This window comes from Hyperolius riggenbachi, chromosome 10 (assembly GCF_040937935.1).
Source record: "Hyperolius riggenbachi isolate aHypRig1 chromosome 10, aHypRig1.pri, whole genome shotgun sequence".
Classification (NCBI taxonomy): Eukaryota; Metazoa; Chordata; class Amphibia; order Anura; family Hyperoliidae; genus Hyperolius; species Hyperolius riggenbachi.
This window is the reverse complement of record NC_090655.1, coordinates 74,152,506-74,176,041: the sequence shown is the minus strand read 5'-3', so window position 1 is coordinate 74,176,041 and position 23,536 is coordinate 74,152,506. Positions and strand designations below refer to the sequence as shown.

General features: G+C 41.3%; 1 protein-coding gene and 1 long non-coding RNA gene across 7 annotated transcripts in view; one reads left to right on the top strand and one right to left on the bottom strand.

Annotated features, from left to right (window-relative positions):
* The window catches only part of LOC137534238 (uncharacterized), a 372,799-nt gene that overhangs the window by 234,081 nt on the left and 115,182 nt on the right, over positions 1 to 23,536 (bottom strand). The gene's annotated exons all lie outside the window — the stretch shown is intronic.
* HECTD2 (HECT domain E3 ubiquitin protein ligase 2) overlaps positions 1 to 23,536 on the top strand; it is a 146,176-nt gene that overhangs the window by 119,327 nt on the left and 3,313 nt on the right. Inside the window, exons 17-21 of the mRNA XM_068255639.1 lie at positions 1,576 to 1,663; positions 2,076 to 2,182; positions 5,655 to 5,770; positions 13,586 to 13,729; positions 14,822 to 23,222. Coding sequence (XP_068111740.1) covers positions 1,576 to 1,663; positions 2,076 to 2,182; positions 5,655 to 5,770; positions 13,586 to 13,729; positions 14,822 to 14,942 — 576 coding nt within the window. The 3' untranslated portion in view covers positions 14,943 to 23,222. The remainder of the gene's footprint in view (positions 1 to 1,575; positions 1,664 to 2,075; positions 2,183 to 5,654; positions 5,771 to 13,585; positions 13,730 to 14,821; positions 23,223 to 23,536) is intronic.

Genomic DNA, 23,536 nt, shown 5'->3' with positions numbered 1-23,536 from the left:
TTCCGGACGCTTGCAGGTCGCATGAACAAAAAAAATCACTGTGGCCATCTTGTGGCCAAATAGTAAAACTACACCCTAAAGCATTTTTCATATACACATACATTAGTTTTACACAATAAATTAACTCATTTCCTCCCACACTCCCCAATTTTATTTTATTTTTTTATGAAAAAAAAAAAATTACAATAAAAAAAACAAATAGTTACTTTAGGGACTGAACTTTTTAAATAGAGGGTATAACACTGTTACTTTATAAACTATGGGCTTGTAATTAGGGATGGATGCAAAACTGAAAAAAAAGGACACCTTTATTTCCCAAAAAAATATTGGCGCCAAACATTGTGATAGGGACATAATTTAAACGGTTTTATAACCGTGACAAATGGGCAAATAAATTTCATGGGTTTTAATTACAGTAGCATGCATTATTTAAAAACTAGAATGGCCGAAAACTGAAACAATGATTTTTTGCCAACATTTTTTCCTATTTTTCCATTAAATCACATTTAGAATAAAATAATTCTTGGCATAATGTCCCACTTAAAGAAAGCCTAATTGGTGGCAAAAAAACCAAGATATTCATTTCATTGCGATAAGTAATAATAAAGTTCTAGACGAATGAATGGAAGGAGCGCTGAAAGGTAAAAATTGCTCTGGTGTTTCAGGGGTAAAACCCCTCAGTTGTGAAGTGGTTAAAGGACAACTGAGGTGACATGGGACAGGATGAGATAGACGTGTATGTACAGTGCCTAGCACACAGATGACTAGACTGTGTTCCTTTTTTTCTTTCTCAGCCTGAAAGAGTTAATCATCAGGTATGCAAGTGACAGTTTCTGTCTAGGCTCAATAATTCATAGAGTTGAACACTGGCATTCTTCAATGAAGGTGTCATTGAGCAGAGACAATGAAACAGTGAACACTTAAAAACTAGATTTAAATATAAAATAAAACTGGGATATCTAAAAAAGAAAAAAAAAGTTTTTAGGAGGAGAATGATAAATACAATTGTTTTTATCAGTTTTTTTCACCTTGGATGTCCTTTAATAAAGGCCAAGTTGTTTCAAGTTTGAAGAATGTCATATAGCTTGAATATGTCGAAATGTTGCATCTGATGAAACAGCGTGTAGGGCTGTGAAATGCGGGCCAGTGTTTTTTAGGGCCCTTTTCCACCAGCGCGTTTGCGCTGGCTGAATCGCAAAAACGCAAACCGCTAGCGATTTTACAATCGCTACGGTTTGCTTTTTAACATAGGAATCGCGGTAGGTCATTTCCACTACCGCGATTCGTTTTTGCCGGGAACGCGAACGCGCGGCGGAGCGATAATTGCCGCGATTTTGCTATGCAGTGCATAGCATAGCAAAATCACGGCCGCGAACGTCGGGGAATCGCCGGTAATTGCGATTCAGCAATCACTAGCGTTCAGCGTGAACGCTAGCGATTGCTAGTGGAAAAGGGCCCTAAGAGCTAATTGATGTCAAAAAATGTTTTGTCAATTGCCCCAATGATGTTCTTTGCATCCATATCCTGAAAATGTTATCAGATCCCTACACTAGTGTCCTCTCTCCTATTTCCCAGGTCTTTCAAGAAGAATTTGGAGTCATTAAATCTTACTGTCTTAAACCCGGCGGGGATAAAATTCCTGTCACCAACCAGAACAGAAAAGGTATTACTTATTTCTGTAAATTACAGTGGACCTGAATTTTTGGACAAGACAGGAGAACAGAGAAATGTACCCTGTATATATTTAGAGAGTTTAGCCTGTCTAATGCCCCCCTAATATGTGATTACTCACCACTGTAATTGGATCCCTCAGCTGTGTCAGCTGCCTGCCACGGCAGAGAGCTAATTTGTAAACACAGGATGTTAACCCTGTGACTGCTTTCATGAAAGCAGGAAGTAAACACACTGAAGATTTACTGCAGGATTTGTATCAGCTGTAACAAAAATATTTTTCTTTAAAAGGTTACTATGTTGTTTCTTATCTTTTAGAGCAGAGAGGAGGTTCTGAGTTTAGGTCCGCTTTAACTCATTGTTCAGGTCCGCTTTAACACTTGTTTTTTTTTTAATCTTTACAGAATATGTGCAACTTTATGTCGACTTCCTGCTTAACAAATCCATCTACAAGCAGTTCTCTGCCTTCTATTATGGCTTCCACAGTGTGTGTTCTTCAAACGCATTAATGGTAAGAAGAGACTTCAATATTCCAGGATTATTGTAGAAAGGTTGTTGCAAGTAAACTGATAACTGTTTCAGCAATTCTGCCAGCAGTGATTTGATGCAGCAGCGATGGGGTTAAACATACCAGGGCGTTAGGGGACATCTCCTATTACCCTCTGACACAATTTCACCGCTCCCCGCCGCATTAAAAGTAGTCAAAAACAGTTTTAAAAAGTTTGTTTATAAACAATCAAAATGGCCACCAAAACAGGAAGTAGGTTGATGTACAGTATGTCCACACATAGAAAATACATCCATACACAAGCAGGCTGTATACACCCTTCCTTTTGTATCTCAAGAGATCACTTGTGTGTTTACCTTCTGTCCCCTGCAGCTGAGCTCTCATGCACTGAATACTAGTGACAGGCTGTGAGGCTGATCCTTTCTTCCTGTCTGTAATTCCTCTGTATGTGTCAGCCCAGCTCCTTTCACAGCCTATAACAGAGGAGGATTTTTATCCAGCTCTCTTCTATCACTGATAAGATAGCAGAGAAGCTGCTGGCTTATGTAAATAACATGCACACTGAAATGTGCACAGAGTGCCTGGAAAGTGGTGTACATAAACAGACCAGCACAGAAGAGTTGGCAGCCTTCCAGACACAGGGCGACAGGTCTGACAGGGGAAAGATACATTGATTTATTACAGAGACAATGATAGTAGAAAGTGCTGCAGTAAGCCAGAGCACATTAGAACAGGTTTAGTAACTTGTAGGATTGTAGAAAAAACATTGTAATTTTTGTTACGGAGTCTCTTTAATACACACTCCCATTTTTCAAAAAAATGCAGAAAATGTTGCTACAGTTTTAATGCAAGTCAAAGGGAGCAGGTTTTTATAAACTGAAACAGATTGAAAAGTGCTCTGCAGTGTGTCTCTGCCCTTAGTCGCTTTTTACTTTATGCGCAACCATTGAACATTTGCTTTGCATGTTAGGAGTGTGATATGAAGCATACAATGACACATATAGTGAAGCGTACAATACATTGAAAGTATGCTTCACTGCCACTGTAACAGCGCATGTTGTCTGGTAAACTGAAACTGTAATACAGGGAGAAATTGGCAGCGCTCCTGATTAGGCTGCTCCTGAAATGACTAGCAACAGAGTTGTACAGAGCCACCTAGAGGCTAAAAATGCACACCTTGTATTCAAAACAGATGCAAACTATTCTCAGTCTAAGCCCAAAACTCAGATCAAAAACGGAATTCAAACTGAAAAAGCACATGAATGCAGCTAGCCATATGTAAACTTACATTTCTATACAGCAGGAGGAGGTGGCAGCACTTCACAAGGCATAGATCACTAGGTCTAGTATGGAACACTGCGTGCAAACTGTTTTTGGAAGCCAACATCCTCCATTTTTTTGCATCTGGTTTGAATGCAAGTTGTGTAACCTGCCTACATTTAGGCTCTGCAGCACATCCATGCATTTGGTCGTTCAGATGCAGCCTGCCTTGTGAAGTGAAGCTGTAATACACTTTGCCCCCACCAGCAGCAGCAGCAGCGTTAATAAACTGTATGACGAGTGAATACACAAACCACAGCTGCAGTGAGTAGAAACACAAGTGCTCTGGTATCCTAGGATACGTCCTAGCAGAGCAAGCGTGCACGCCGAAATACAGGTAGCAGGAAGCCACGTCATGCAGCTGGTCCACCAAAAAGTCAAACTGGAAATGGTCCCATCCAGCTCTGCAGATTAGCCTTGAAAGAAGCACGCTCGTGCGAAATGGCCGTCAGGCTCCAGCGTCCACTGTGTTGCCCTCCCCACCTGATGTACGGTAGGATCTGAGACTGTTCATTTGTGTGTCCCTGCTGCATGTAACGCCACAGTTTGCAACAGACAGCAGTGCCGGATATGTTGCCTTCTTCAACCCACGTCTGGTAAACGCACAGCATGCCTTACATTATTCTGACGGAACCCAAAGGACTGCTGATGCGCCAATGTGAATGTACCATAGACTTAATTGACGCAGTGTGTAAGGAGCCTTATCATCTGTTCAGTAGTAGAGTACCACTCCAGGCCGTTAAAGGGACTCCGAGCAGTGCAGAAACTATGGAAAGATGCACATCATTTTAAAGCTCTCTTTCTCCTCTTTCCAATGATATATAAACCGCCGCCCTACGCCTTTTAGTTTTCGCTATTTTCGCGATTGAAATTGCCGTGGCCGCGATTTCGATCGCGAAAATAGAGAAAACTAAAAGGCGTAGGGTGACGATTTAGGTGTCGTCAGAAAGAGGAGAAAGAGAGCTTTAAAATGATATCCATCTTTCCATAGTTATATTGTATTACACAGGGCGACTTTTTGTCAAAGTCAGCAGCTGCATTCAGCAGAATGGAGCTGCTGACACTGGGGAAAGTGTCGTCCTGTGTGATACAATATAACTATGGCTTGATGGATATCATTTTAAAGCTCTCTTTCTCCTCTTTCTGACGACACCTAAATCGTTGCCCTACGCCTTTTAATTTTCTCTATTTTCGCGATCGAAATCGCGGCCGCGGCAATTTCAAGCGTGAAAATAGTGAAAACTAAAAGACGTAGGGCGGTGGTTTATATATCATTGGAAAGAGGAGAAAGAGAGCTTTAAAATGACATGCATCTTTCCATAGTTACTGCACTGCTCGGAGTCCCTTTAAAGTGAACATTCATTTTTGCTGGGCAGCATGGTGGCATAGTGGTGGGCAACACGGTGGTGTAGTGGTTAGCGCTCTCACCTTGCAGCGCTGGGTTCCCACTTCCAATCCCAGCCAGGTCAACATCTGCAATGAGTTTGTATGTTCTCCCTGTGTGGGTTTCCTCCAGGTACTCCGGTTTCCTCTCGCATCCCAAAAACATACAGATAAGTTAATTCGCTTCCCCCTAAAATTGGCCCTAGCCCACGATACGTACATACACTACACAATACATACCTATGACTATGGTAGGGACTAGATTGTGAGCCCCTCTGAGGGACAGTTCGTGATAAGACTGTACAGCGCTGTGTAATATGTCAGCGCTATATAATTACTACAATAAAATATTTCCAATATGTCATATTTCTACTACAGATTTATTCTACCTATTGAAAGTGACAGCTACATAGGAGAAAAATTACTTCAAAATGGCGCTGTCACACCGAATTGCGTTTTTGGGGTAGTTTTCCTTGTTTTAAAAACACCTCGATTGACTTACATTTAAATCGCGGCAAAATTTCTGTGATCACGATTTTTTTTTAAAAAACACAATTTTAATGCAAGTCAGTTGAGGTGCTTTTTAAAAAACTACCACAAAAACGCTATTTGGTGTGCAGGGTCCTTAGTTATATTAGTTATATGTGTTTTAAATTTTACAATTTTCGTTATAATGGTCCGTAAACTGGGAATCTTACATTGTGCAAAGCTCAAAGGCTGAGGTTTATTATAAAGGCAATATTTACTGATACATTTTTTTTCAATTTTTTAGTTACTTCGGCCAGAAGAAGTAGAGATTCTAGTTTGTGGCAACCCAGAGCTAGACATGCATGCGCTCCAGAAGAATACGCAGTATGATGGATATCAAAAAACAGATCTCACAATCAGGTCAGTTCGATTTCTTCACATAAGGGGCTTAATTCACTAAACCGTGATAACTCAAATATAACACCTTATCAAAGATATGACACCTTATGAAAAGATATCACACCTTATTAAAGACATCACATTTTATCAAAGTTAACGCGCCTTATCAGAGTATCATAGCGAGCGCTACAAACCCGCAGGTTCTCAGGATAGGATGAGTGCCATTGCCAGTTAGCAGGCATACGTTCGTAGCGCTTGCTATGCTACTCTGATAAGGCGTGTTCGCTTTGGTAAGGTGTGATCTTTGAGGTGGTGTGATCTTTGAGGTGGTGTGATCTTTGAGGTGGTGTGATCTTTGAGGTGGTGTGATCTTTGAGGTGGTGTGATCTTTGAGGTGGTGTGATCTTTGAGGTGGTGTGATCTTTGAGGTGGTGTGATCTTTAACCACTTGCCGACCGCACACTCATAACGTGCGTCGGCAAAGTGGCAGCTGCAGGACCAGCGACGCAGTACTGCGTCGCCAGCTGCAGCCTAATTAATCAGGAAGCAGCCGCTCGTACGAGCGGCTGCTTCCTGTCAAATCACGGCGGGGGGCTCCGTGAATAGCCTGCGGGCCGCCGATGGCGGCTCGCAGGCTAGATGTAAACACAAGCGGAAATAATCCGCTTTGTTTACATTTGTACGGCGCTGCTGCGCAGCAGCGCCGTAAGGCAGATCGGCGATCCCCGGCCAATCAGCGGCCGGGGATCGCCGCCATGTGACAGGAGACAGCCTGTCACTGGCTGCACAGGACGGATAGCGTCCTGTGCAGCAGGATCTCCAGGAGGGGGCCAGGTAGGAGAGGGAGGGGGAGGATTTCGCCGCGGAGGGGGGCTTTGAGGTGCCCCCCCCGCCACCCACAGCAGGCAGGAGAGATCAGACCCCCCCAGCACATCATCCCCATAGGGGGGAAAAAAGGGGGGCAATCTGATCTCCCTGCCTGCACCCTGATCTGTGCTGGGGGCTGCAGAGCCCACCCAGCACAGATCACTCAAACCAGCGCTGGTCCTTAAGGGGGGGTAAAGGGTGGGTCCTCAAGTGGTTAAGGTGGTGTGAGCTTTGAGGTGGTGTGAGCTTTAAGTAAGGTGTGAGCTATGAGTTATCACGGTTTAGTGAATCAAGCCCAAGGTTTGTAAAATCTTTAAAAAAAATGGTGTGCAAAATAATATAAACGCTCTATTCTCAACCAGTCACACAGACTGTTATTCTGTTGTCATTTGGCCACAAAAATGCACAAAGGAGGCTGGATCTGTCCGTAGAACACAGGGGCTCATCACATGAGTGGAATATAACCAGCTCCCATTTCCCTCACAAGGGTGAAATACCAAACCAGTCTGCTTATGGTATCGTTTTATAATAATAATATGGTTGTTAAAGGGCTCTAGACCATGTTTTTTTAATCCTATTATGTGAAATATTTCTACATTGCACATAAACAATACTGCCCCCCAGGCCAACTTTCTTGTTACTCCCTTCCATGTGCAGCAGCTTCTCTTCTTTGGGTTATATCCATGTACAGGAGTCCCTCTCTTTCATGTACAGCTCCCCATGGTAATAGCTCCCCTCTTCCATGTGTTACTCCCTGTTTGCTGCCTCCTCTTCCATGTGTTACTCCCTGTTTGTTGCCTCCTCTTCCATATTAAACAGTCCCATTGCCATGTCCAGCTGCTACCCAAGACTTGGGCCTTTGTGACCCTTCTAGAAATACAGCCCTGCTCCTCCTAATCCATCATCAGCCAGTTGAGCAGGTGACGCTGTGCACCAATCATCTTACATTGTGAGCACAGACCTGATCACTAGAGATGTCGCGAACTGTTCGCCGGCGAACGGTTCCAGGTGAACTTCGGGGATTCACGTTCGCCTACCAAAACGCTAACTTTCCTGAAAGTTCGATTCGCCCCATAAAGCTCTATTGAGCAAAACTTTGACTCCTTATATTACAGCCAGCAGACACATTATTGCCATACACACTGCTCTCAATGCTGGAGGCCCACCCCCCCTCCCTCCTCCAAGTAAGGTCCTTATACTGCCTTCACTAATTAGTTAAGGGACAGCTGCTACACACTCTGCTAGGGAGATTTTTTATTAGCCTGTTTGTGGCTACCTCCCTCCTCCCACCTCCCTTCTCCCCTTCTACCTATTCCCTCCTACCGGAGGTAGGAGGGTCTCATCTGCCAGGGAATTCCAGTATTTCAAAAACCAGCTTTATATACCATGATAGGGATTTGAACCCAGGCCTCAGTGTATGGTAGGCAACTAACATATCCATTGTACCACCAACACTACTAACTTAAAGTAGCTGAAAGTAGCCTAGCATGTACCATTTATGCTTAATGCAAGAGAAAAATTAGACAAGACAAATAACATTTATATCACACTTTTCTCCTGGCAGACTCAAAGCACCAGAGCTGCAGCCACTAGAGCACACTCTATAGGCAGTAGCACAGATATGTAGCCAGACATGGCCTTGTATTTTGTGTTCAACAGTTGTCAAGAGAAAAATTAGACAAGATAGCAGTGTTAGGAAGACTTGCCTAAGGTCTCCTACTGAATAGGTGCTGGCTTACTGAACAGACAGAGACGAGATTCGAACTCTGGTCTCCTGTGTCAGAGGTAGAGCCATTCACCATTACACCATGCAGCCACTGCCATGCAGCAAATTTTCTAGCATTGTAGGAACTGTTAGGGGGATCATAACTGGTGAGTTTCGGGCCCCTAGGCCGAAAAGGTCATAGCCTAGGGTCAAAAAAACCTGTTTATTTGGGCAATTTCAATGGTAGTGATGCTGACGAACATAAATCGCAGCCATGGCCGTTAGCAACGTCTGAATTTCACGAAATGTCTCATGCAGGTAGAAGACATATTGTTAGACTTGGGCTCCAAAGATGAGTTCCATACATCTGTGCAAACCAGAGTTACAGGGGTCCAAAATTGGTAAAATCCCCCATAGGCTTTTATTGGCTCCCTATTTCACTTTCCAAAATCTCACATCTTTTCAAAGGGCAATTGCTCAGCAGTGGCAAATTTTCTAACATTGTAGGGACCCTTAGGGGGAACATGACTGGTGAGTTTCGGGCCCCTAGGCCAAAGAGGTCATAGCCTAGGGTCACAAAAACCTGTTTATTTGGGCAATTTCAATGGTAGTGATGCTGACGTACATAAATCGCAGCCATGGCCGTTAGCAACGTCTGAATTTCACAAAATGTCTCATGCAGGTAGAAGACATATTGTTAGACTTGGATTCCAAAGATGGGGTCCCTACATCTCTGCAAACCAGAGTTACAGGGGTCCAAAATTGGTAAAATCCCCCATAGGCTTTCATTGGCTCCCTATTTCACTTTCCAAAATCTCACATCTTTTCAAAGGGCAATGGCTCAGCAGTACCAAATTTTCTAGCATTGTAGGGACTCTTAGGGGGATCATGACTGGTGAGTTTTGCCACTGCTGAGCCATTGCCCTTTGAAATGGTGTGAGATTTTGGAACGGTAAATAGTAGGCCCAATGAAAGCCTATGGGGGATTTTACCAATTTTGGAGCCCTATAACTCTGGTTTGCAGAGATGTAGAGACCCCATCTTTGGAATCCAAGTCTAACAATATGTCTTCTACCTGCATGAGACATTTCGTGAAATTCAGACGTTGCTAACGGCCATGGCTGCGATTTATGTACGTCAGCATCACTACCATTGAAATAGCCCAAATAAACAGGTTTTTGTCACCCTAGGCTATGACCTCTTCGGCCTAGGGGCCCGAAACTCACCAGTTATGATCCCCCTAACAGTTCCTACAATGCTAGAAAATTTGCCACTGCTGAGCAATTGCCCTTTGAAAAGATGTGAGATTTTGGAACTGTAAATAGGAGGCCCAATGAAAGCCTATAGGGGATTTTACCAATTTTAGACCCCTGTAACTCTGGTTTACAGAGATGTATGGAACACATCTTTGGATTCCAAGTCTAACAATATGTCTTCTACCTGCATGAGACATTTCGTGAGATTCAGACGTTGCTAATGGCCATGGCTGCGATTTATGTACCTCAGAATTGCCACCATTGAAATTGCCCAAATAAACAGGTTTTTGTGACCCTAGGCTATGACCTCTTCGGCCTAGGGGCCCGAAACTCACCAGTTCCTACAATGCTAGAAAATTTGCTGCATGGCAGTGGCTGCATGGTGTAATGGTGAATGGCTCTGCCTCTGACACAGGAGACCAGAGTTCGAATCTCGTCTCTGTCTGTTCAGTAAGCCAGCACCTATTCAGTCGGAGACCTTAGGCAAGTCTTCCTAACACTGCTATCTTGTCTAATTTTTCTCTTGACAACTGTTGAACACAAAATACAAGGCCATGTCTCTCTACATATCTGTGCTACTGCCTATAGAGTGTGCTCTAGTGGCTGCAGCTCTGGTGCTTTGAGTCTGCCAGGAGAAAAGTGTGATATAAATGTTATTTGCCTTGTCTAATTTTTCTCTTGCATTAAGCATAAATGGTACATGCTAGGCTACTTTCAGCTACTTTCAGCTAGTAGTGTTGGTGGTACAATGGATATGTTAGTTGCCTACCATACACTGAGGCCTGGGTTCAAATCCCTATCATGGTATATAAGCTGGTTTTTGAAATACTGGAATTCCCTGGCAGATGAGACCCTCCTCCCTCTGGTAGGAGGGAGGAGGGAATAGGTAGAAGGGGAGGAGGGAGGAGGAAGGTGGGAGGAGGGAGCCACAAACAGGCTAATTAAAATCTCCCTAGCAGAGTGTGTAGCAGCTGTCCCATAACTAATTAGTGTAGGCAGACAACTGAGTCAAATGGTATAAGGACCTAGCTTGGACGATTTCCTCCAGCAGTGATGTGTATTTCACTCAATCATGTCTGCCTCCAGGTATTAGAGCCTTTGAAACATGTTTTCCATCACTTTTCTAGGTGTCAGAATTTTTTCTTTTTTACAAAGTTCGCCTCCCCATTGAAGTGTATTGCGGTTCGCAAACTTTTTCGCAAACCGAACCTTTCACGGAGGTTTGCGAACCGAAAATCGGAGGTTCGCGACATCTCTACTGATCACCTGACTCCATCCAATTTCTCCCTTTGTTTCAGAAATATTGATTTGTTTTGTAGCCTGCACTACATTTTGTCCTTAGCGTTTTATTTTCCTGACTAGTTCCTGTGTTTGTAATTAAGCATCCGTCTTTCCCACGTCCTCCCTTCTGTCATAATACAAGAGCTAATAAAAGTGCAGTATAAAAAGGTTTTTTATTGGAGTCTGGAAAGGTTGATAAAAGATGCATATAGCTTTTAACCTCCTTAGCGAGTCAGGCTCAGGACAGAAATCTGCAGCTCAGAGCGGAACAAGTACAGGGACTGAACATAGGGCAGATTAACTTTAATGTGGATAAAGTCATGCACCTTGGACGTACCAATGGCAAAGCACAATATAAAATAAATGGCATACATCTGGGAACATCAGACTTTTAGAAGGACTTGGGAATACTGGTGGATAAAGTTACCATATATAATGCCAAGAAGTGGTAGCTAAAGCAACCAAACTATGGGATGCATAAAACCGGAAATAAATAAAATCTTGAGATGCTAGTATACTTCTCACTTTTGTTTAAATCACTTGTGAGGCCACATCTGGAGTTTGGGATACAGTTTTGGGCACCTCACTATAGAAAAGGACATTGACCTTCTAGAACGGATAAAAAGACAGGCAACAAATAATCAGAGGGATGGAAGTTCTCACTTACCGAGAAAGGTTTGACAAACTGGGCTTATTTCGCTTGGAATAAACATGAATAATAGGTGACCTGATTAACATGTATTAATACACCAGAGGGCAATATAAAAGTTTGGCAGATGAGCTTAGCGTCCATGGCTTTTACAATGACAAGGGGACAGGATCTATGTATGGAGAAAAAAAAGCTTTGCCTTAAAGGGATTCTTTAGAGTAAGAATGTTTAAAATAAGGAAGTAGTTATGGCAAACTCTATATCTGCATTTAAAGAAGGCTTAGATACTTTCCTTGCATTGAAGGAGATCCATGGCTATAAATTACCAGGTAATTTCAGGCAGAGTTGATCCAGGGATTTATCTGGACTGCCATATGGAGTTGGGAAGGAATTTTTCTCTTTTAAGGCTAATTGGGGTTGATTAACTATCACTATAGCTCCCCTTAGGCTGCTTTCACAGTGGGACGTTAAAGTCCCACGCTAGAGCAGCCTGTAACGCAGCCTAACTCACAGTAATGAAAAATCAACGTGCTGTTCACAGTGCCCACGTGGCGTTACATTGTAAGGTTCCACGTTGAATGAAAGTGCAGCATGCTGTGCTTTATACTGGGCTTTAGCTGCGTTAGACTGTTTGCACATGCTCAGTGACTAGCCACATGGCTAATTAATATTCACTGCACTGTGGTGACATAACCTGGACTTGTAGTGCTGTCCGGATCATGTATGAATCGTTCATTTGATCCGGATCTTTTTTGTGAGTTGAATCATCCGGATCATCACAATGAATGATTCGGTTCACAGTGGATGTCTGTCTGGAAGAAACAAGAACATACAGAATGTACAGTGCATTCAGGGAAAGTCGTGTCCTGCTAGTCATTTCACCCCCAGACTGCTTCCCTAGTTAAATGATTCAAATGATTCGGTTCAAAGATCCGGATCTTTTCAATGATCTGATTCGAATCATCCGAATCCTTGAAAAGATCCGGACTTCCCATCACTGTCCTGGAGCGGCTGTTCTATCAGTATAGATAGAACACCAAGAGCAGCATAACGCGCTCAATCTGACGTCCAACTTCAACACCACCATGCGTTGCATTAGGGGCACTTTATGCGACCTTAACGTCCCCTAAAACGCAACGTCTTGGTGTGAAAGAGGCCTTACTGCATGCTTAGTGTGCCTTATCAGAGTTAACAAGCCTTATCCGAGTTGATATGCCTCATCAGAGTAGCATAGCTAGCGCTACACACTTATGCCTGCTAATTGGCATATACTTTAAAGTGATTGGACCCGCAGGAGATCAGGGTAGGACGAGTGGAGCTCTCGTCATTGCCAATTTGCAGGCATAAGTGTGTAGCGCTCACAATGCTACTCTGATAAGGCACACTAACTCTGATAAGGCACATTAACTCTGATAAGACACGCTAAGCGTGTAGTAAGGGGAGCTATAGGGATAGTGAATCAACCCCATTGTCCCAAATCTGTAAAGGTTTTTCTACCTTCACCTGGGTCAACTGGGATATGTTCGGGTTCAGGACAACAATTTTTTTTTATATCTGGTTGAGCCTGATGGATTGATGCGTTTTGCTTTTTTTTTGTTTTTCACCCAAACAAACTATGTACGAAACTATGGAAGAGATTTCGATTTTAAAATGTTGGGCTAAAATTGTGTGTGTGGAGGGGGGGGGATCAAATTGTGTGCAGGCGATAAGCCTGTGTGTGGGGCCCTATGTTCGACGTGTACTGGAAACCATAGCTACCTGTTCTGTACTCACCGAATGTCAGCTCTACTCCCTTTTCTTTGCCTTTTTGCTAGTAACGTTACTAAGTTACCTTTTTACCTTCATTTCCTGGCTGATTATCTGCTCTACTGAACCCAATTCCTAAGTTATACCTTCATTTTCACCTTCCTTAGCAATGCATACATGTTATATTTGCTCAAGATTTTGAAGTTTGTAATATTTGAGTGGGATTGGCCTAGGTTTCATGGCTTATCAGATTGGCAACAATTAATACATTAAAAGAAAAAAAATGGAGTTAAAAAAAAACTGTTGTCTTAATATGAATATTTCTCACGCAGGCATTTTTGGGATGTCGTTCTTGGATTTCCCCTTGATCTCCAAAAGAAAGTACTTCATTTTGCCACAGGAAGTGATAGAGTGCCAGTGGGAGGGATGGCGGACTTGAATTTCAAGATTTCAAAGACTGAAACATCAACTAACTGGTAAAAGAGCATGCTGTGTGAGGGATAGTTGCTTTAGGCTTAATTCTAGAATGAAGCAATCTCTGCTCCTCTCCCTTCCTGTACTTGGCAACATGGTGTTCAAGGGGGTACTTATGTCCCTGATTTTTCACACACCACCTCTAGCATGGTTGCAATGGACCGTGGATTTCCGACAAACATCTTGATTATGCCACTATGGGCATAGGCAGCCTCTAAGTTTAGCCTGTATTTCGGGTTCTTGTTGGCCAATTGTCGCGTTCTCAGCCGCTGCAGTGCAGGACTCAGGGGCTACCTATGCCTATTTGGCACCAGAAGTATTTGTTTACCATGTTCCTACTAATTTCCATAAAATATATGGCAAATCTGGTGGCAATGGGTATGGGGGCTCTACTATTAACTGTGAAAGTCTGTGTCATTGATTTCAATGAAAAGTGCATTGGAAGCATGAAACTCAGAACACAAAATGTTGTATTTACTTTCTGAACTCGGAATTCCGATGAATTCAGAATTCTGCTGTTCCAATCAACCCTACTGATCATTGGCCAAGGATTCTGGGTGCAACAGGGACTGCTGCCCACATGCTAGACTCTCGGCAAAGGTGGTTATCATTGGCTGCCTCGGACGAATTTCTCCTATAGTGTGTGCTATAGCCTCACGCTTAAAATCCTGGCGATTCACCTTAAAGCATACCCAAGCCAAAGCGTGGTTCAAAATAAAAAAACTTACCTAATAAGAGTGGAGCCTCTGGATCCTGTAGAGGCATCCCACAGTGTCCGCCGGTCCCCCGTTGCTGCTCACAGAAATGTCAGACTTGTCATATCTGACATGGGCTTGCCTGAAATCTGATTGGTGCCTCTTCAAACATCAGCTAGGCCGTACTGTGTCTGAGTGAGTATGGCTGCAGATGCACAGTAAGCCAAAGCCGTTCATGCACAATAACCCCCCCTCCAATTTTAAAGTACTTTAAAGTTGCCAGGAGAATCTTACTCTGTCCCAAAACAGCAGCTACAGAGATGCCTTCAGGATATTGCCATTTGATCTAACTCTGAATAAAACAAACAACCATTCCATGTATGCATTTGCTTTCTCTAGGTTGCCAATAGCACATACCTGCTTCAACCAGCTGTGTCTACCCCCTTACAAAACAAAGAAAGAATTAAAGCAGAAGCTGACCATTGCCATTTCCAATTCAGAAGGTTTCGGCCTGCAGTGAAGACAACCAGAGGCCTTTACAGACATTCTTTCTTTCTAACTCTTAGAAAGTTTTATCCTTTGCTATACGAGTACAGCAGCGCTGCGAACTCTTTTATAACACAAGCAAACGATGTCAGACTTCATCTGAAGGAGCGGAAATCGAAACAAGGTCTCTTCACCGATGGACCTTCTACTGACTGTAACCTTTCAACAACGCCTTCTTGCTTGAGAGGACCCAGAGTTTGGGATCAATGCAGATCGGCAGATCTAGCCAACAAGCAGTGTTTGTAATTCCACTACTTGCTTAACTTGCTTTGATATTGCATTGAAAGGCAGATATATTTATAATGAGTTGTAAAAGTTGTGCATAGAGTTTTCAATTTTCTTTTTTTTCACTGTAAATTATTTGTAAAAGATAGAAGTATACAGTTTATTTGAGGCCTACAAACTTAAGTTATAGAATGTATATTTTGCGTGGAAATCATTTATTTTGACTGGCTTCATGAAATGTATACAGAGATGTATATTTTGGATTCTTCTGCACAAATGTAATTTCTAGCCAAATGCTATTGAAGAGTTTTTTTAAATGGTCCTGTTCGGAAAAAAAAAAAAAGGTGGCCACCAGGCCGTAGAACTTCGCCTGATCTACCAGGTATGTTTTAGATGGAAAGCAATTAGACAGATGGATATGTAGAGCTATTCTTGCCTTGGGTACTCGGTTGTAAAGCCCCTGGTTTCTCAAATTCCTACGGCACTTTCTTCCCTCCATTGCTGCAATACTTTCAACTGCTTAAAATGTAATTAACATTTTCTCCTGAGTTTACACCTAGGTGATAGGTTTTCATCTTGTATTTAAAATTTGTTTAACCACTTAATGACAAGCAGACTTATAAAAACATCTGCTAGAGCCTCTTAACAGCTCCAGGACGTTTTTATAAGTCAAACAGTGCTGCTGCCGCTGTGCGCATGCAGGTGCACGCGCTCATGCGCGTTCCCGCGCGCGTGACAGTGAAAAAAAAACCCACCATAGGAAAAAAATACACCTTTACTTCCAAATAATATATTTTGTACTAGGGACATAATTAAAATCTTGTGATAACCAGGACAAATAGGCAGATAAAATGTGTGGGTTTTATGCACAGTAGTAGTGTTTATATTAAAATTGGGGATGAAATTGGAGAAATAGTGTATCTTTTTCATTGTTTCCTTATTTTTCCCCTTTAAAATGCATAGAAAATAAAGTTATTACTGAAAACAAATCACCCCAAAAAGCTTAATTGGTGGTGAAAAGAACAAGATGTAGATCATTTCATTGTGATTAGTAGTGATTAAGCTATTGGCAAATGAAAGGGATGAGCACTGAAAGGTGAAAATTGCTCGTCCGTTAGGGGTGAAGTGGTTAAATACAACATTCAGCACCTTAAAAAGTACCAAACAGTTGAGGTTAAAGTGCTATAAAAATTATTTGGCGTATTTTCTTGCTTACTGGTGATTTAAAATGTATTTTATGGCAAGTTGTGAAAATCTCACCTACTGTAGGAGAAAAAGTTATTTGCATTGGGGCCTTTTTCGCTTACGTTTCCTCCTAGGAGATACTTTTTTCAGCTTCTGTTTAAAATAACTTTTCAGTACTCTGCAATTAAAAAGGTAACAAAAAGTAGATGAAAATGTGTTGTCAAAATTATGAGTATCTTCTTGCTTGCTGATGGTTTAAAGGCATTTTATTGACCAGATGTGAAAATATCACCTGGGAGAAAATGTAGACAAAAAAGTTATTTAAAGAAATGAGATTAGGTTTTAAAAATGCGAGTAGTAAAGAAGAGCTTTAAGAATGGACAGGGAATCTTTGCTGCAGCTGTCATGCATTGCATTAGGATGGAATTATGTTATATGGAAACAGGACAAAAAATAAATAAAAACAGGACTAAGTTGGACCAAGTTGGTCAAATAGAAGCTCTTTCGCGTAGTCAACAACTCAAGATTTGATTTAACTCTTCCTATACTGGAAAACAGAAAGAGACTACACAATTTCTTAGTAGAGCTAGTATCATATGTGAATAGGTTTATATCATGCCACGTTTGCTTCATTTTAAAAAGGACAACTGAAGTGAGAACAATATGGAGGCTGCCATATTTATTTCCTTTTACACAATACCAGTTGCCTGGCAGCCCTGCTGATCTTGTCTGCAGTACTGCCTGAATAACACCAGAAACAAGTATGCAGCTAATCTTCTCAGATCTGACAAATGTCATAAACCCCTGGATCTGCTGCATGCTTGTTCAGGGTCTATGGCTAAAAAGTATTAGAGGCAGAGGGTCTGCAGGTTAGCCAGGCAACTGGTATTGCTTAACCTCCCTAGCGGTATTGACAGTTATGCACAGTACAAAACCTGCTGTGAACAGTATTGCCGTGCATACACGTTAATACTCTCCTGCACTGTATAAGAGACCCTTGCTTGACACATTTTGGCAAGTTACAGGAAAAAAGGTTATGAAAATTAATTGGATCACTTTTGGCACAGAAATCCTGGGGAAATTGAACGTCAGGGAGGTTAAAAGGAAATAAATATGGCACGTCTTTTATGCATATTTTCAGAATGTGATTTTTCGTGCCTACCAATGAACTCATATGAGATTGTATCCATTTAACTCCAAAATCTGATTTGATTTTCATTTCAGGTCCATTCGACAAAAGCATACATGCATGATTAATTTTTCAGCAGAAAATTAGCATTGAGGAAAAAAATAATAATAATTACACAACACGATTGACATATAGTGCCATTGACTTGCATTACATGTGCGGTGAATGCACTTTTGCAAAAACCCAAATCGCACACAAATTCTCTTATGTGTGAAAGGGGTCTTCGGGTGAGATTCCTGGGCTCTAAATGCCAATTTTCTATTAGTCGGACTTTAGCGTAACTCTCTGATAATTAGAAGTTGCTAAACTCCCGTTTAGCTGAGAAAAACATCTGAGAGCGGGGAAGATCAACAGTTAAAGATTTGTCTGTATAAGAGCTGAGTAGAACATAACACTATCCCTCGTCCATGAGAAGGTCGAAACATACCTATTTTGACTTTTAAACCAAAATAAGACTAAGGGTCTCCAGAAAAGTCCAATTTATGTTTAGGACTATAGATACAAATTATTTATCACATCAGTTTACTTTCACTTCAGGTTTGCTCTGAACAACTGAAATCTGATTAATTTCGACTTGTGCTTTAGTATGGTTTTTCACCATCCCTCATTCCAAAGTTTCTGACTTCAGACATCATGAGGACCGTGTACAGGAAAGGCAAAAATACTAAGAAAAAGATTCTGAGTTAGTCTATGAGCCGGTCTCGCAGTAATATTTACTATTTTTTTAATGTGACTTGCTCACTGCATCTTCTCACAAATGCTAAAAAGGGTCACCTCGTAATGGAGCTCTCCAGCGGAAGAGGGTTCCATGCTGTAATGAATGTATAACAGTTCAAGCCTGCACACGACAGTTGCGTCTCCTAGGACGAACTATGTTCCCTGTGGTGGTTTTAGAATAGTGGATAGGGTTAGTTCTGGTAATAATACTTAAAAAGTTAAGTGCCAATTAATGCTGACAGATTATATCTTCTTTGTGGCATGTTGAATAATAAAGCACATTGCTATTATGGACCATGGAAATCGTGAATCCATCAATATGGTAACACCTCCAACAGATGTTGCCGGTACTTGGAGAATATTATATGGACTTACAGTTCCTGGACCTTTCATAATAAAAGGATGATAGATCTGCCTGTGGCTGATCAATATCAGTGTAACAGATGTCTGGGTTACAATCCTAATAAAATTCAATGGTACATTTGTGGAACATATCTAGTCCTGATGATCTTGTTGACATGGAAATTTACGAGAAGCCAGTTGCAAAATCTACCAGGATTGTCAAAAACACACTCTCCTGGCTATAAGCACTCGGGATTTGTTTGCATGTTGCAGGTTTTTAAAAAAAATGGTTTACAAAAGCCTACTTTGGCTTCTCTTTTTTGAATTGTGTTGACTCCGTATTCTTGAAGTGAATTTGGTGCCACCAGAGCAGTCGTCATTCTTTGGATTCCCAAGGGAGAAGGACCATTTGTGACTTCCCGATTCAAGCATTTCTCCTATAAAGTGTATTGGAGAAGAAAATCTTGGAAGCCTATGAGCCCGATTTACAAAAAAACTCTGAGCTGGAGATGATGTGTGACCCTGCGAGACTCTTGGAATTCTCAAAAAATAATCTCCTTCAAGTGCTTGCAACCCTCCCATGCACCAAACCAAATTCTTTAAGCAACAACAATCCGTGAGCAGACACATTTTTGTGCTGTAGAAAATGTTTCATCATTACGACCAAACAACTTTTTCAGTTTTAATAGGTGAAGTAAATACACAGACAGTTATTTATGCAGGTAATCCTCTTGCTCCAGCTAACAAATGGCCTAGCTAATAGACAATCAGTATGCAGATGATCGGCGTTTAGTTTTCCTAAACCGAAAATTATGACGGACATGCCATTTTTTTAAATTGATAACATTTTGTTGCAGTTTGAAAGTTTGTAACATTTGTTTGCAGCTTGAAAGTGGTCTGATACAAGTAATCAGTAGCTGCATTCATATTGTTGTATTATGATGATATAATGGTGTTGAAAATTCCCTCCCCTATTTAGACAATTATTCCAGGTTGACAGTCTCTAGTGCTCCTCCTGTAACAAACCATTTTTTTTGGGGGGGGGGCAGAATGTGCACCTCACAAACCTCGAGCGTGCATTCTACATTATGTTTGAGGCGTAAGTAGACCACAAATTCTCAACCTGCAGAATTTGCCCTTCCATGCTCAGCCATGTGCCTACTCATGGGTAGCAAGATCTTCCCATCATACAGATCTTTGACCAACTCAGTTTCTTGGACTGCATGCCAAAATTGCTTTGCTTGTCTTTGGATTCTCAAGTTTCTCCCTCAGTGTGTTGCTGGGTTTGAAGCACATGACGTATTGTAAGTCAAAGAACAACACAACATTTGTAAAAATGCAGGATGCAAATCACATAAGTTTGTCTCAGTTCAGTACATAGTGATGTGTTACAGTGGAAAAAGGTATGTGATCATAAATGAGTAAACAGGTGGCGGTTTAGTTTTGATTGAAACACCTCCAGGGTTGGAACTGTCTTGATTGGTTGGGGCAAGGCATTCCAAAGGTTAGGAGCTGCATTGCAGAATGCTCCAAAGGTTTTTAGTTAGATTCTTTGGTGGTCAAGTTATTAGATCCGGTTGATCTGAGGTTGTGGGAGGTGTGACGTAGTTCCGTCAGGTACCCCGGAGCCTAGGTCGAGATTTGAGTGTTAGAATGCCAATTTTAAAGAGGATTCTCCATTTTATGGGAAGCCAGACGCCGTGATTCTCTTGCACTGCAATTACTTATGCAATCACTACATTGTGCCAAGATTTCTCCCCAAGTCCAACCGTACTGGTCCTTTGTAAAACAAAAACAGAAATGTCTAAAAAAAAAAAAAAAAAAAAAAAAACACCCTACCAAGGAAAAAACATTTTGATGTGTTTAATATTTCCTTGAATGTGCCATAAGCTGGATAAGAGAAAACCGTGACAATTTTTGTTAACCATTTCAGTATATAATTTTTAGACACCCCAACAATATTCTTATTAGACCCAAGCAAACGTTGAAACCTTTGCCTCCATGTCCAGGCTGGTTTTGAAGGATTGGGTTATGGTCTCCCGATTACCACCATCCCATGGATGCCTCAGTATATCGGTCTCTGTGCTTTCCAAAAAGTGCTTGCGATTGACTTAGCTTACACTTAATGTTATTTGTACCCCACATTGATATCAACTTTTTAAACTGTACATAAGCAATATAGGAAACAGAATTAGAACGGCTTCGTTCAGTTGCATAGTGGGATGATATTACGTAGCGACAAGCCCAGTAAATAACTTAAAACTGGTAAAACTAGTTCTGCGATTGGATACTGTGCTGATTGTCTTCTGGTGCATCGTAGGAAATCGTAGCTTGTATGAAGTCTTAAAATAGATTTAGAATATTTAATGCAGGAACACTTTGTATAGGTTATGTAAATAATGACTAAAAAGTTTCTGTGAGAGATTTATTTTTGCAAGTGACATAGGAAGCAGTGATTTATTTTTGCAAGTGACACAGGAAGCAGTACATCTGCCTCTCTGAAATGTTTCATAGGCCTTCTTCAATGAAAGTGTCCAGGAGACGTTGTGGAGATGGCGGTGACATGTCAGTTACTGTGGCCATAAATGACTGAAGATTTGCAATACAGAATAGTGATGATCATAATATGCGAATTACGATTATGCAAAATTGTGTAATTTTTGCAATTACGGTCGTATTTAATTACGATTTGAAAATTCATTTGATTTCATGTAATCCATTTGTAATTTTGCATTATTTTCACACAATTTCGTGCCAACGGTGAATGGCAAAGTCCCCATACAGGGACTATGTTAAGGGGAATAGTGTAAAGAAGTTTAAATTTAAAAAAAAAAAAAAGACCTTGTACTTTTTGAGAAAATCGATTTTAAAAATGCAAAAGGAAAAATGTCAGTTTAACAAGCATTTTCCGTTGCATTTTCAAAATGAATTATCCTGAAAACTACAAGGTATTGTTGAAAAAGATTTTTTGGCATACTCACGTTCTTAACATACTTAGCAATTTGGGGATGAGAGCATCTATAGGGGATTTTCTATTGAATGCTTAAGTTGGCACAAAGTTACAGTTCCTGATTATGATGACATAATAAATTAACGATTTTGCATTGTAATTGCCAATTACGATACAACATTACATTTATGCGAGAGAGAAAAAAAAAAAAAAAGTGTATGCTCATTATGAGATAACATTGCAAAGCTCATTTATTGTGTATTTAATTAAAGCTATATATTTAATATTTTGGGGTTTTGGTAGACTATGACGAAAGCAATGACAACAGAAAGCGGTTGTGAGCTTGCTGGACTTTTCATACACATACTGGTAAGGTGGTAGGTTTGGATTGCTGTACCATGCTTGTATGGTGCAGAGAAGGGGTTTTTTGTGCTTCTGCTAGTTTAGGTATAGAATGCATATAGAAAGCGTCTGTCTTTGGAATGGTGTGATATTTTATCCAGTTGTCTCTGGCATCTGTATGTTGTTTGTTGCAAGCACAAAACTAGAATAGGCTAGATTCACACTGCACTGGATGAAAAACGGTTCCGGTTTTCTGTTTCAATGGATCAGTTTCTTACAATGGCATCTATTTTTCATCAGTTTCCATCTGTTCCCTTTTCGCACCGACACCGGTCACATTCCTCTGCCGCTGTCCGGGACCTCTACATGCTGGAAAGGTCAGTATACCAATCCCAGAGTCCCATCAGAAGCATTGGGCTCCCATTGGTTTGCTAAAGACCAGTGGGAATCCTCCATGAGCACCATGGAGGATTTTCATTGGGCCACTACTTAGAGAACCAATGAAAGTCCTCCCTGGGCAGGGACGATTCTCATTTGTCTATTGCAAATCAATGGGAACCTGATGGGGCTGGGATTGGTATACCGGCATTTATTCCGGCACCCGAATGGACGGCAGAAAGTGAGTATTTTGTGAAATGTACGCAGCGTGCAGCCTATTAAGAATGGACACCACCCATTCTCATAAGCTTGCATTGATTACAATGGCCTATGGAGCCATCTGCTTCTTCCAGCCAATCAAGAAAAATAGTGCAGGACCCAAACTTAAGTTCCGCTTGTCAGACCGATGTGATCGAATCCTATTGCTTTGCATAGGATCAGTCTGCACCTGTTCTGATTGATTCCGTTCAGTTCCGATAAACAGAACATTTTTATGTGCGTTGTGAATGAAGCCTTAGACAACCAAACATTGGCAATAAGGCTGCTGCAGCTCGTTACAGGACAAAGTGTGTCCAGTTTTACATTTCATGTTCTTCATTTAGTTATTCTCGGGGAGACGTTTATGAATTCATTTAGCCAATCCAGTTGCTTTGGAAAGTAGGGGCCATGCCTTTGTATTTTTCTGCAAATGATTGCACTAATCAAGGTCCATGCAGCAAAGAGTCCTGGATGTTGACCCTGGAACATAGCCCTTTGTTGACAAAGCCATTGACTCTCCAGTTCCCGATACAGGTGTACAGTACTTCCATTCCTGCCCTTTGCATCTCATTGAGGATTGCTACTCCTCATGTATTTATGTGTAAAGAATTCTGGCTTGGGTGCAGATATAATACCAAATGTACACAGCTCGAAATGCAGCCAATCAGGTGCACTTTTATATTACAATGATGTTAGCGCTCAACAGGACTTGTGGTAGATGATTATGCCATAAAAAGCCTTCTAACTGGTTAAAATCTAACACTAGACATCCAAAAATAAATGGTAACCCTGCAATATTGGTTGGCCTAGTATGCAAGACCTAAATTGAAACACCGTCTCAAACCTTTCTCCACAGCCTCTAGGTTGTGTTCAGAGATTGGATTGGTTCAGAACCTTATTCCAAAGAACATTAGTACATTTTGTGAAACCAGCGAAAGTCCAAGTTTAAAAGTCCCAAATTTTAAAAAACTCTAAATTAATC